Genomic DNA, 13506 nt, shown 5'->3' with positions numbered 1-13506 from the left:
GCTTACTAACCTGGCCACGGGCACCCGTGTCACCCTCAGCTCCTGCACTCCCTGCTGCCCCTTGGGTGGGCTTGGTTGCAGGGGGAAGGGCTGGGCTGGGAAGGACTGGAAATTTTCAAGAAGTATCTCAAATCCACAGGACATGAGGCTTCACAGGCTGTTCAGCTCACAGAACTACTTTTTTCTTTTTCTGTTGTTTATTGGCTTCCAAAAGTTTGATGAAAGACCTTCATGAGCAGATACCCATTAAAAGGAAAGCGAATGCCTTTTAATGTTTCTTAAAATTGAACACTTTCACAAGTTGATATTCTAGGACATTACTGATTATCATTTTGATCCCTTTAGGAATAAACTCTTGGAGGTTTAACTAGGATAGCAAGATAGGAAAACAAATCCAAATGAAGCATGCTTTAAAGATTTAAAGCCTCCCAAAAATCTGCACTTGGTAAGTTCAATGTAGTGTTGAATCAGACACAACAGAACCCCACGCAACCCTTTCATGTATCTGACATCTGTATCTTAATCTTCATTTTAGGCAGTTTATAGCATCTGAGCCAATTATTTAAAGTAATTTTAAGCTGATTTATTACATCTCTAACTCTGAACATTCATCATTCTGCAAACAGCCTAATGGGAGATGACCTATACCTTAACTTTTACATTCTACAATGGTCTTTCTCTAAAACTGTCTTTCAATCACAATATTTAAATCCTATGAATCAAGTTTTCTATGCATTTCAATCAGAAGTCCACATTGTATTTTGTTAACACGTTGGGTTCACAGCTGAGGTACCATAACTTTAGTATGGAAAAAATTGCTACTACAGCATTGCATTTCTTATTTGGTATTCCCTCGAGTAGCATCACCTAACTGGCTGTTTCTGTCATCACAGAAACAGACACTATTTTTTTCTAGAAAAATGTGTAAATTGTAAATACAAACATTTGCATGCTTTGTAACTGAGGTAAGTGAGCTGTACATAGAAGCACTAACAAACACCACAGTTGTAAAGGAATGCAATGCTGCTCACAAGAGAGAAGCAGTTCATTTTAGCCTCTTCAGCACACAACTAGGTACTACAGACAACAGTAATTAATTTCCTTTTTTCAGGGCTTTTGAAAAAGCAGTGGCTCAGTTTCTAGTATGTCTGACAGCCACAGACCAGGTTGACTTGCAGTTCAAGTGAATGTGAATTTTGAAAGCAGAATCCATTACATGCTACAGAATTTAAGTTTTCTTTTATTAGAATAGAAAAAGAGATCTGAGAAATAACAACAATAAGACTGGAACTTGGGATGCATTCTGACACAGAAGAGTTATGAAAAGCAACAGAGTCTTCCTCACAGTACAGTAATTCTTAAGGATGGACCAAAAGGAATATTTAGCGCTGCAATAAACTATATATTATCAGTGAATGAAATGACTGCTTTACTCCCCATATATGGCAAACAGACAACACAACCTGGATCATTTTGGAAACCCATTTTCAACAAAATCCTACTCAAAGAAATTAAGTCTGCCCCATCTCTAACAGATCATCTAAGATTATATTTGGGCAGATAAAACCCAACACATTTCCCCAAGTATTATTTCAGTTGGATTACCTAATTTCTGAAAAGGATTTTGTCAGAAGAACTTAGGCAGAGGTTTTTTCACTCAAGCCCATCTCCAACACTTGAAGCATAAAAATACGGGAAAGACGTAAGCAGTTGGTGTCATAGTGCTCTTCTATGCTTCATACTCAAGTATTTTAAGATCGTCAAGTAGTTCTTTAGCAAGTGCTTGCAGATCTGCATTGCGGCTCTTTGACAGTGCAATGATACGCTGAAACGGCAAAGTATCACGCATCTCAGAGGCTGACTTGGCTAAAACTTCTGGCTCCAGAATCACAGACTGGAGGAGCCGCAGAGCATGAAGACAAACTTCTGTATCTGGGTCTAGAAGTGGGGGGAGGAAAAAATCCAGCGCTTGTTAGAAGTGAGTCTGAAAAAGCAGCATTAAAGCTCTACGGCGCCATTCTTCATGAGCCACCAGGCAGACAGGGAGTAACTGAAGTTTCATAATTCACAGCTGCCATTTGGTGCTGGCTGGCTCTAGAAGGAACCTGAAAACAACACCTTTGCCCTCCTCAGCAGCTTGTGCTCAGCAGTGTTTGGAAGGGAGTGGTAACCAGGAACCTTTCTCTTGTTTTTCAAATGTTGAAAATGCTATAATTCAGGGAATTTATCAACTTGAACTTATCCAATCAGTAGCCAAGATGTACTGTTGGATGCAATCCTACTTAAGAGCAGAACAAGCTGTATCTCATGACTATTCAGACTTAAAAAACAAACAGACCAACTAATCAGATTTGCAGTAAATCACCAGGATTGCTTAAAATTTCTTTTTATACAAGCCTTCAGATTTCTTCAAAGCTCAATATAATATTCATCTTTATAAAACTTTCCGGTAACCAAGCATCAACCTTCCAAGTGTTTAAGTCAGTCTACACAAAATAGAAATGGGTACTGAAGCTAAGCACTGCTGCTTAGGAATGCATCAGAGAAATGCAGCAAAGACCTGTGACTGACTTAAGCTAGGAAAATATATAACTCTACTGTTAAGAACACAGGATGCATTTTTAATTACTGAAACATTAGAAGCACTGTATTTTAAATATTTAAAACAGTCCATTTGCATTTAGTTGTTTATAGCTTTATCAAAAGCATCTGGTAGAAAGCCCCATTTTTGCACTTCTCTATTCTGCATATTCCAAATGAAAACGTCTAATATATTTTTATGGCTGAAGCAACTACTTTTTCCACGTGCTGTGCATTTTTTATGTGTTTGTCATTAGCATACCTAGTCTTCAGCAATCTTCTGATAAAGCATTGTGCAGAAATGTTAAGGAAAAATTAATTCAGATCACTTTGCACACAAAATCACCACAGAGACCGAAATCTCACTGAAGGAGCATAAATGCAGTGCAGTGATAAACCACACTGTACTGAGTTTGAAGGAAACATTTGGTGGGCTGAGGCAAGTTCTCTCCTTTACTGGCTTATTTAATACCTAACACTGGTGACCCGAAAAAGGACTAAGGAGAATTATTCATTAAAGCATAAAGGGAAATATTGAAAGCATCCAGGGGAGAAAACAGAATGTGATGGACAGCGAAGAAGACGATGGCTTTAAGCATGAAACAGACTGATGAGATGGGAATTTCTAAGGAATTCCCACTAGCACATGGCTGAAGTACAATATTAAAGATTGTGACATCTGGTCTACACCCACAAGCCAGGCACTCCCTCTCTCTTCCTCCATTTTCCATCATAAATGAGATATGTACGTCTTTTGTACCATACCTCCTTCCCTTTTTAAAGTGTAAAGCTCTTAAGAAAGGAATTCTACTTTCTTCTGGAAAACTAGCAGAGTGGAGTATAATCCAAGGGCACAGGAATTGTCCAAACCCAAACAATAACATGCATTTTATGTGCAATGAGAACCTTAGCTATTGGGCTGACTGGACAACTTTAGACATTCAAATCAGCATGTTAAAAAAATGATTAGTGCTGCACACCCCATGGAAGTGGCCATACCCACGGCACAGCCACTCCTATTGCTGTCACCTGGGCTGAAGGCTCAAAGGAGTCTCTCCATCATCATCTCCAGCAGCACCTGCAGGTGCAATTTTCAGAGTGATGAGCAGTCATAGCTCATGGAAAAATGCTGCGACTCAGACTCACAGACAGCAAGACTTATGTCCAGTTTCTTGGGCAGCAACACTTCAGTGAATCCTTTTGAAAAAAGTTGGGTGCAAGGTTTGGTTTTGATTTATTCTGACCTAATAAAAATACGACTAAAAGCCTTGAATTCATCCACTCATTCCTTTCATTTTTGTCTTCATGACTGCCACAGGGATTTTTTTTAAATTACTTTTTTTTTTTTTTTTTTTTTTGCCAGATACAATGTTCCAACTCTGAACAGATCACCTGCCCCCTTTCTCTGTACTTAGTATTATTCTACATTTATTCACCGGAAATAGCAGCAACAAACCATAGCCCAAATAGGTAAGAAATAAGCTTTTGGGAGTGAAATCGATGTAGCTCGTTACAATCTTCCTCCATGACATAAAGCTATTAATACTTCTAATGGCTTGCAGTACTGCTGGGAAGCTTCATATACATAAAATGTCTTAAATCCCTGGATGAAAAGTGCTTTTTTATTAATAATGTTACAGGCATCTGTGTTACTATTATCTGCAAGTGTTTAAAGGCTGTAGAAAGTAAAGAATTGATCAGGAAAGAAGCGTTAGCAGGGGACCTAACAAAATTAGGATCTGTAGGAGATCAGGAAATTATTTCCAGCTTGACAAGCAAGAACATTTTCCAGTAAGAGCAAGGAGGTTCTAGGAAGAATCTCCAGCAGCAGCCAGGGAAGCTCAATGGCTTGAGTCACTCAAATGAAGAACAGATTAGGCACTTGGGCATACAGCAAAGGAAGGAAATGATCCTGCACCAGAAGATGACTTAATACACATTTAACCTCTGATTGCCATTGTTTTGCATGTATTTTGAGATGCTTCAAGTTAAATAAATACATATGCCTTAAAATATACTCCCCTAGGATTACATGTGGTTTTAAGAATACTAGTTATTACGGATAATCATGTTTTCTAAGAGGATTTAAAAAAAAATACCCTAGAGGTCTTTCTCTTGCGTCTCCAATATCATTAGGGATTTTTTATAAAAACCCTCTCTAAAGGATACTCAGAAGAAATGTAAGGAATCTTCATTATTCAGCATGATATTTATTTCAATAGCTTCCAGATATAGTAATTTCTACACTAGCCGAGTAACATTTTGTTTGTACAAGATCAAAAGAATCCTTTAGCTATAACCAAATCACTTCATCATATCCTCCCAACAACTAGCACATACATCTCTTCAACTAAAATTTCAAAACTACAATCATGACTTCTGGGGAACAGGGCAAGAAATCAAGCTGCTTGCCTCAGCCAGGGATCACAAGCATAGCATAAGCCTACCACCATCATAAAATGCTGATGTAATTTTAACAAGGTGTTGAAACTGCTGGAGTTTGCTGACGTTCTGCTAGCTGCCAGCACTACCATTTGATGTCACTGGCTTTCAGTTACTGACAAAAGCAACTGATAACGTGGACAGATTTTAGTCACATCTGTCACTAGCACCGTGCTCTCAGATGAACTGTTCCCTATAGCAGGGTTTAAGTAATTGCATTACATCAATGCTAAACAGCTTATCTACAACTGGCTCCAAGTTGTGTGAACTCAATTTACCCATACCATTCCCTGGCCACCTGAATGCAAGATTTATTACCAGCAAGCTGTTTACAGCTATGTCTATGTACAAGAGCCGTATTTCAAAAGCTTCTCACCACTGCTGTAAATGTCATTCAATTCAATTACTGTCTGATTCCAGCATGAAGGGGCCACCTGCCACTCCCCCTTGCCTTTTGATGAACTTGTCAGAGTGCTGACGTTCACAGCATGTCTAACAGAGAGAGCCTGGGCCACGGCTTGCCCCATCTCTTTGCACTGCCAACGCTGGAGAAGCTGAGCCAGTATCTGAAGCAGCAGACAGTTTTCCAGACATTTTCGTAAAGCTGATAGGTCTGAGGAGACAAGAAGTGTTGCAATAAAGCTGCTATGTGGGGAAGGAGCAGGGAAAACACCATGGCAGAAAAAAGACTGAGCTTTGCTGCTGCAATTCTTGCAGATGCAAATGCACTTTGCCTCTGCAACATACTTGCCCCAGCTCCTGTACAACAGCTGGGTTTGCTTCAGTCTCCTCCCTGGCTAGGTGGGTGCTCTCATTGTCAGACATGGAGTTGAGCTAATCAGAACTCCCTACTCTCCTACAGACACACGGTTGTCACACTTTTATCAGGGGAATCCCTGAGAAAGACTTCCAGGGTCCGGATCCAAGCGGCAATTCAGTCCCAATTTGCCTGACTGCTACTTAGGGGCTGCGAGTGAAAAGGACCTTGCACAGACGCCGCTCTGCAGCTGGCAGATCTGTGGGTGAGATGCTGGATCCGTCGTCCAGCTCCCATCAATCCCAGCCTGGGCTTCTGAGGATTCCCACAGGAGCTACTGAACAAGAGTAACGATGTAAGAACAAACCAACGGTTTACAGTGACAGATGCGCTTGCCTGAGTTAAGGTTTCTCATGTATATTCACAAAAGGAGAAACACTGTGCTCCTCAGGAGAAGGTCACTTTGCATGAGTCCAGGGCTAGGAATTAGTCAAGAAACTCCTGCTCAGAGGGCAAGGACAGACACACCGCGCCCGGCCAGAGATCTGTCTGGGCAAGTATTATTTGCAGCAGCTGCTTAGAGAAGAATATGGAAAAGGGCAAGCATTCAGTGAGACTTCCCCTGATCACTCTTTCAGCCTCTCAGCTGTGGTTCAGGGACTTTCTGAGTCAGAGATGACATCCCTGCATTTGAGAAAAGGGATGTGGTCTTACAGGGCAAAAAGGGCAAGCCTCTTTTCAAGACTAGTTTCATAGTCTGAAGAGTATGAAACTGTTGTGCACTTCAAAGTCTGCTAACTGAGGTTTTGATTTATGAACCAAAATTTCTTTTCAATACAGACATCAGCTTATAAATAGGAGGGTTCTGTTTGTCCAGATGTCTTAAATAACATGCTGCCATGCAAATAACCTGAATTTTCAAAACTCTCACAGCCATAACCAATTCAAACTGAAAAGCAAGGCATTAAAAACCTTCCGGGTTAGTCATGAAAAGCAAATATTGAAGGTTGCAGGCAGCATTAGCAAAATGAGAATGTGCTTCATACAGGCATTTATAATAGAGACTGTCATTTGCAAAGAATTTGGATAAACAAAGTTAGATTTCCATGTGGAACTGTGGTGGAGGAAACTGAAGGACAAGATCTAAAATTAGTCATACTTCTCTTGTTGCCTTTTGTTTAATTAAGTACCTGGAGCAATTTCCTGGCTATAGATGAGAATGTCACTGACACAGTCTCTCTGAATTCCACACTGTCTCATGTGTTGAAGGAGAACAATTTTTTTAACAGCATTCAAAGAAAAAGTGGGGAAAACCAAAATAAAGATACAGGATAGCTGAAAAAAAAAAAAAACAAAAAAACAAAAAAACACAAAAACCCACAAACCCAAAAAACAACAAAACACCAAAAAAACCCAGAAAAGAGCATAGACCCATTTTCCTCAGCATCTATTTGCTGACAGATGTTCTGTATGATCAAAAATTAAAAACATAAATCTAGTCTTTATTATTAATACTTGAGCTTGCTTTTTAAGCCTTCTTATTCTTTGAAAGATCCCTGGTAGAGAAAAGTCCCAATCTACCTCTCTAGAAATTGCAGAATGAAAGTCTTATTGCATCTATAGATGTAACGCACCAGAAAAAATACTGACGCATCTCAGGTGGCTATCTACCCAAAATTATATAACTTCTTTTTCTATTGCTGAGGACAGGGCTTTAAATCTGAAAGCTATGCAAAACCCTTAGCCAAGACATCAACAAAGGGACAGCAGCTGATGGAGAAAACTAAAGCTGTCTATTTTCTCCAAGATGGGAACAGCTGCTCTGCAAACAAATGGTGCTCCACAAGAAGAGAACTCTACTGATCCCACAAGCTGCTCCACAGCCAGAAATCTGACTCATCATTCACATGTTTTATGCTGGCACCAGGCTGGGAAGGTATAGGTAGGCATAGCTGATACCCATGCAAGAATACAATAGCTACATAAGCTATCAGAGTATCATCTTCAGTGATCAGTGTTGTTTATTAAAGGGTGCCCATCTCTTAGTGCTTAAAAAGGCAGGAAAAAAAGAAGAAAAAAATAGCCCACCTCATAAAATGCTAACACTACAGAGATCTGCATTACCTTCAAAAAGTGTGCCAAAGAGTTTGTTTTTCTGCTATTATCAGTATAGCCTCCAGCAGAAAGAGCTATTAAGAATTCTTGTTAGTGAGTATGAAGTCATACTTGCTCGTCCAAATTTTCTAAAGGCCGTAGGACAGATGAATCCAGTTTGCTGTTAACATTCTCACTCTACTAGAAATTTTTATTAGATTTTTCCTACTTCCTGTTACCATCCGTGTATTCAATGTCAAGGCATATTTCTGTCTCATCAAAAAGCCTGCTAGACAACCTGAATCAAATCCCTCTTTGGTTCAGATACAACAAAAAGGAATAAAGAAAATCAAGTTAACGATTTGCTCTCCTCACTTAACAGGAAGGATATTCTTCAGGGGACAAGACGATTGGGCAAAGACTGAGAATTCAGAGAAGGAATTTAAGGGATTTATCAGCTGCATACAAGTCAGTGGGAGAAAAAATGGCCTTGATGTGTAGGCTGAGGTCACAGACGCTTGTAGATTGACGATGGAAAAGCAAACAGGATGATTCTCTGAAAATGTATCAAAAAAAAAAAAAACCCAAAACAGTCAGAGGATGATTTCTGGGGCCTCTCTTAGTGGGAATGCTGATAAAAGCTTACAGAACTGTGGAAAGCTGAATCATCTCATAAGCCTTAATCAAAACACTCTTTGAAAAAGCTTCCTGGAGGAAGGCAGCATATGCAGGATACCCTGCCAGCAGAGTGTAGTGCTCTACTCTCTTGCATGGAAAAAACTGTAAGACCTTATGCTGTAGCAGCTCCAGGTGTTTATAAGCTGAATCATGGCTAGCAGAAGCTGAAGATGCTGGCCACGGAAACAGGAGAAGAGCAGAAGTGGGAGGAAGCTACTGAGTTTTACAAGTTGAAACATTTAGAAATAGATTAAATGTAGAGAAAACTACAGCGACCTCATACAAAATGATGGGAACAAGACTGGGTCTTGGATCTGACCTCTCTCTCATCTGATGTACAAACTAGTCAGCCAGCCCCCTTAACAGTAAGCAGACTTCCTCCAAAGTCAGAAGTCTGAACAAGCAGATGTCATTTATCTGAGAATCTTCTTCCTTTGCTGTAACTGGAGAACTTCATTATCAAAAAGTGAAGGAATCAGCCATGCCCGTCCTTCCTTCTACAACCCAGCCGTCCACAATTAACACTTTCAAAATGCAGAGCAGCCTTTCCATTTCTTATTTCCTTTAGCAGCTGCAAATGAATTATAACTGTGCCACATTTCATCCTCTTATGCGACCTAGGAGCCTTCTTCAAACAATAGATAGCATCAAACAATTAGCTGCTTTGTTCTGTCACAACATTTACAGGGGCACATTTGGGAACTCAGACAGGTTTTTTTGGGTTTGGGTTTTTTTGCTAGAACAACAACTTGTATATATACTAGCCAAACATAAAGTGAAAGGAAAATCTGGACTAACATGTTAAATTTCTAAGCACAGCAGAACAAAGGACCATGCATTCCAAGTTCTCCGAGAATGTATTTTTTTTCTCAAACTATATTAAAAAAATTATAAAACAGGTGTTCTTCAACAGTCTTACAAGAATTACATAATTTTCTGAGATCTCAGAAGAGCGAGCCTACGGCATCGCAAAGCAGTAATTTATTTGGTGAAAAGCATGAGTACCTACATTTTCTGTAAAACAGCTGAAGGAACTGTAAGCAATACAAGTAGCTTCCGGTTTGCTAGCCCAAATCAAAGCTTTTCCAAAACTTCAATATGAAATTAATTCCTTGAAAAAGCAGATGGGACCTCTCTCACTTCAGCTGCTGTTAGTACAACAGGGTTTTGCATAGCACCACAGAGTGCTCAGGTGACTAGCCTTCCCAGTCCTATAAACGGCACACCAGAAATCTTCTCACAGAGAAGCCACAAAAACTTGAGAAAGCCAAGACTGAGCAACTCTAGGAGCAGTTCATAGGCAGGACAGTACCATGGCTCTGTCCTTGCTGCTGTCCTCACTGTCCCTTACAAGCTGTGCACACAGCTGCCAGCCAAGTCCAACGCACGCTGGCAGCGTCAATCTGCTGGCTCCTACGCAGGGATTTGAAGGCTCCGAAAGAGCAGAGCCTTAATGTCACTCATGTACCTGACAGTGGCAACAGAAGTCCTTCACGTCCTTGAAGTCCTACACTGGCCAAAGGCAAAGCTGGGAATAGTACTCAAGCCCTGCAAGCCCAAATCCTATTAGAGCACAAGGCCTGTCTTCAGCTGTAGAAAGGGTCACTTTTGTCATGGGTGAGTATAGTTACAGAGGTCGGCTTCTTTCCCCAGAATGTGTCATACCACAGTCACATTTTCTTTTGTTAAAAGGTAGTGATCTGATGCATGGTTTCTCCTCAGGGTTTATTTTAAAGTTGGTATGTGAAAATGCAAGTGGCTTTTTTTAATCCACCTCATCAAATTTCTCCATTCCCTATTTTTAATTCTACCATCCACAAATTTTATATTAATGAAATATTACAGTGACAAAAATGTTGTGGGAAATGTGTATTTTCTCCCTTTAGTCACCTGCCCTTTTTGTTTACTTTTAAACTGACAAAAGCTATACATAATCAGGTTACAGATATAAATTTCTGTTTTGTTATTTGCAACACCTATTGTCAGTCTACAATCCCTGAAGTCACAATTTACAAGGTTCTTAGAGCAACTTACCATTCAATAGCCACCAAAGCAAAGGAATAAAACCTGGACTTTCACTGATGTACTTCAAGCCTTTCAAGTTGATACTCACATTGTAAAGTGACATTAGCATTAGCCTAGAATCAAAAGAAAAAAAGATATGATGACCTTTGATTTCTTTGCATGCTTTGGCATCTTTTGCTATTTATGCCAAGCATATACTGATGCAGAAGCCCATTCTAATAATTTATATTTTGATAAAAGAAACAAGTCTCAAATTGTATATAAGCAGTGTCGCACAAAACCTTTTTTCTACTGTTAAATCACATATTTCAAACAGATGGAAAAATATGCCATGCAAGACTAAGGTGGTCTGCCCAAACCACGACATGGTCTCATCAAACTCCATGAAATTCAGTACACGAGATGTGCAAGACCATGGCGTGGCTTTACACACAGCCTATGCGATAGAGCTTTTGTGGTGACAAGCCTCACTGGGCAAACGATCATCTCAAGCTGTTTGCCTCGGCAAATAAAAGGGCCACTAGGAAACACAGAAAGCAAGACTGTATACAGAGTACTCAAAATGTGAAAGGAAGTCTCTGCTCCATCGGTCGTGCAACACTGGCCCTTCTGTACACTGACCCTCCAGTCAGCTGAAACACAGACACACTGACTACTGACGTCCACTTTCAAACATCCTCCTGCTCCTCCCGATAGCAGGAGCAGATGCAATATATAGCCAGCATACAGCAAACCTCTGTGTAGTCTCTCTGCTGGCAGGGGAAGTTACTACGCCTACAGAAGCATTTGGAAGAAGGGGACAGGTCAGAAGGAAGGAGAAGGAAGGTATTAGTAGCCCCAGCTCAGCTTAGCACGCTCCCTCCTAAGCTACTCATCCCTTCTGCTGTGGGTGCAAGGCAGAGAACCAGCTTGCTCTGCCTGCTCTCCAGCCCCCCCCAGTCAGGCAGGGCCATGCGATCTGGGCCATCGAGTGAGACCCTGCTGGGAAAAAGCAGGCTGCTTGTCTCTTAAAATGCCGTCATGGACGTTCCTATTTACTCTGCCTTTAGGGATCCAGACTGATTACATTCAATGCACAAGTGCATTTTTTTTTTTTTTTACGTCAGTAACACTGGAATTCAATTTGGCTGTGAACTGTGCTCTTGTCTTAGTGCAGGTAAGTGCCAGGATAACACAGGCCAAATGGTACTCTCACCTGTACCTCTTCGAAACTGTTTCCAGACAACATTTTGGCCTGCTCAAAGACTTCCCCCGCCCCCCCCCCCCCCCCCCCCCCCCCCCCAATTTCTTTTGGTCTTTTGTTATGGTCACTGATGTTGAAGGAAGACAGAACCCATGACCTATAACCTGTCTTCCACGTAACAGAGAAGGTCTATGGCCTAACAGCTAGAAAATATTTCCTTAATTTAGCATTAAAAAAAAAAACCCTAAGATGACATCTCTGACAAACCAAAACCAAAACTGTCCCTTGCATGTCCATGTGCAAACAACAAAATACACATAGTAAGTATTCATTCCATTCCAAGGATTTCCTAATTTATCAGCCTCCTAAAATAGGAAATTCGTTAGTCCTTTTGGGGCTCCATACATAACAGGTTATAAATTAAACCAAAGTCCCAACTTTTCTACAGGGAGAAAACCAAGGAGGCTGGAGAAGGCTCTGCATTTTAAAGGACTGCTGTAGCCTACCGGTCCCACCAGCTTCTCCCACAGTGGCTCATGCTGAAGTTACTGCAAACATGAAAAGCTTCAGTATGGTCAATAACTGGCAAAATCTAATACCTATGAGGGAAAGCAGGTTTGAACACAGGTAACCCCTCAGCCTTAGCCAGGACAGAGCTGAGGTAACACTGTAAGGTGCAAGAAGCTGCATGCAGAAACAGCAGCCCTGCCTCTTTATGCAGATAAAGGGCCTGGGTCAAAATTTACTTTCAACAGTCAGACAAGTATGGAAACTTGAGGCTCAAAATGAGCCTCCCTTTCCAAAGCTACCCAGAACAATTGCTAGTACTCAATGCAGAACATTTCACTGGGATTAAGTCTTCTCCTGCAGTTTCCCCTGAACCAAATTCTGCTTTCAAACATCCAATGCTGATGTTGTTACGTTGTCTTCCACATTGCTGATACAAGTTTTTTATGGTTTTGGTGGATAAAACCTTCTTTGTCAGCTAAGCAGAGTCTCAGTGGGCTTAATGCAAATTACTTCAATTTCCCTCTAACTTCCAGTAGGAATGGGACTGCATATTCAAAAGCGGAAAGCATCCAGAAAAAAAAATCCCCACATGACAAACTAATGCTGAGCCTCTTTCAGAATCAGATCACTGCTGTACTATGAATTTCCAGCCAAGAGACCCATGATGTTCCTGAAAAAAAGAGCCGTACTCTGGAGTCAGATGTCGTTTTACAAAGTCTTTCACCGTTCCAGTGATGTTCTCTTGTCCTGCCTTTTATGCATAATCTTCTTTACAGCTGTGGAGTAGCTGGGGGGACAGGGCATTAGTACCATTTAGGATGTATGCTATTACTTTTTATTTCTTTTCAAAGATGATAACACCCAAGTCAATCTTCTGGACAATGAAAAGGAAAGATGAATGAGCAGGGCTCCTATAACATTTATGGAACATGTCATTATACCCACTCACAGCTGGGTGCCAGATTACATACAAAACAATTACAGAGAAACAGAATGGGCTGGAATGTTCTCCTCTGTTCTGGGACCAGCTTGGCTGCTGCTATGTCCCGACTGCAATAAACCTGCATGTCATTGCACTGCCACCCCTTCCAAACAAAAGAGAAATAACATTATTCCGAATGGACTTCACACCCCATATCCTGTTCTCACACGAGTTCTCACAGCTTAAGCTACTATGCCACCAGCAGACTTTCAGACATGCTCTGTGCATACCTTCAGAAAGCAGGAAAGAAAGTAA

At 40.8% G+C, this 13506-nt stretch overlaps 1 protein-coding gene across 2 annotated transcripts in view; it reads right to left on the bottom strand.

Moving 5' to 3' along the window:
- Positions 1 to 1256: 1256 nt before the first annotated feature.
- Positions 1257 to 13506, bottom strand: part of LOC104358728 (heat shock transcription factor 2 binding protein) — a 34342-nt gene continuing 22092 nt past the window's right edge. For both annotated transcript variants that reach the window (XM_042788761.1, XM_042788762.1), the window contains exons 7-8: positions 10586 to 10689; positions 1257 to 1938 (exon numbers count right to left, since the gene is read on the bottom strand). In XM_042788761.1, coding sequence (XP_042644695.1) covers positions 1730 to 1938; positions 10586 to 10689 — 313 coding nt within the window. In that variant the 3' untranslated portion in view covers positions 1257 to 1729. The remainder of the gene's footprint in view (positions 1939 to 10585; positions 10690 to 13506) is intronic.

This window comes from Tyto alba, unplaced genomic scaffold (genome assembly GCF_018691265.1).
Source record: "Tyto alba isolate M040663 unplaced genomic scaffold, T.alba_DEE_v4.0 Super-Scaffold_14, whole genome shotgun sequence".
Taxonomy (NCBI): Eukaryota; Metazoa; Chordata; class Aves; order Strigiformes; family Tytonidae; genus Tyto; species Tyto alba.
Note: the sequence above shows the minus strand (reverse complement) of the source record. Positions and strands in the feature narration are given on the sequence as shown.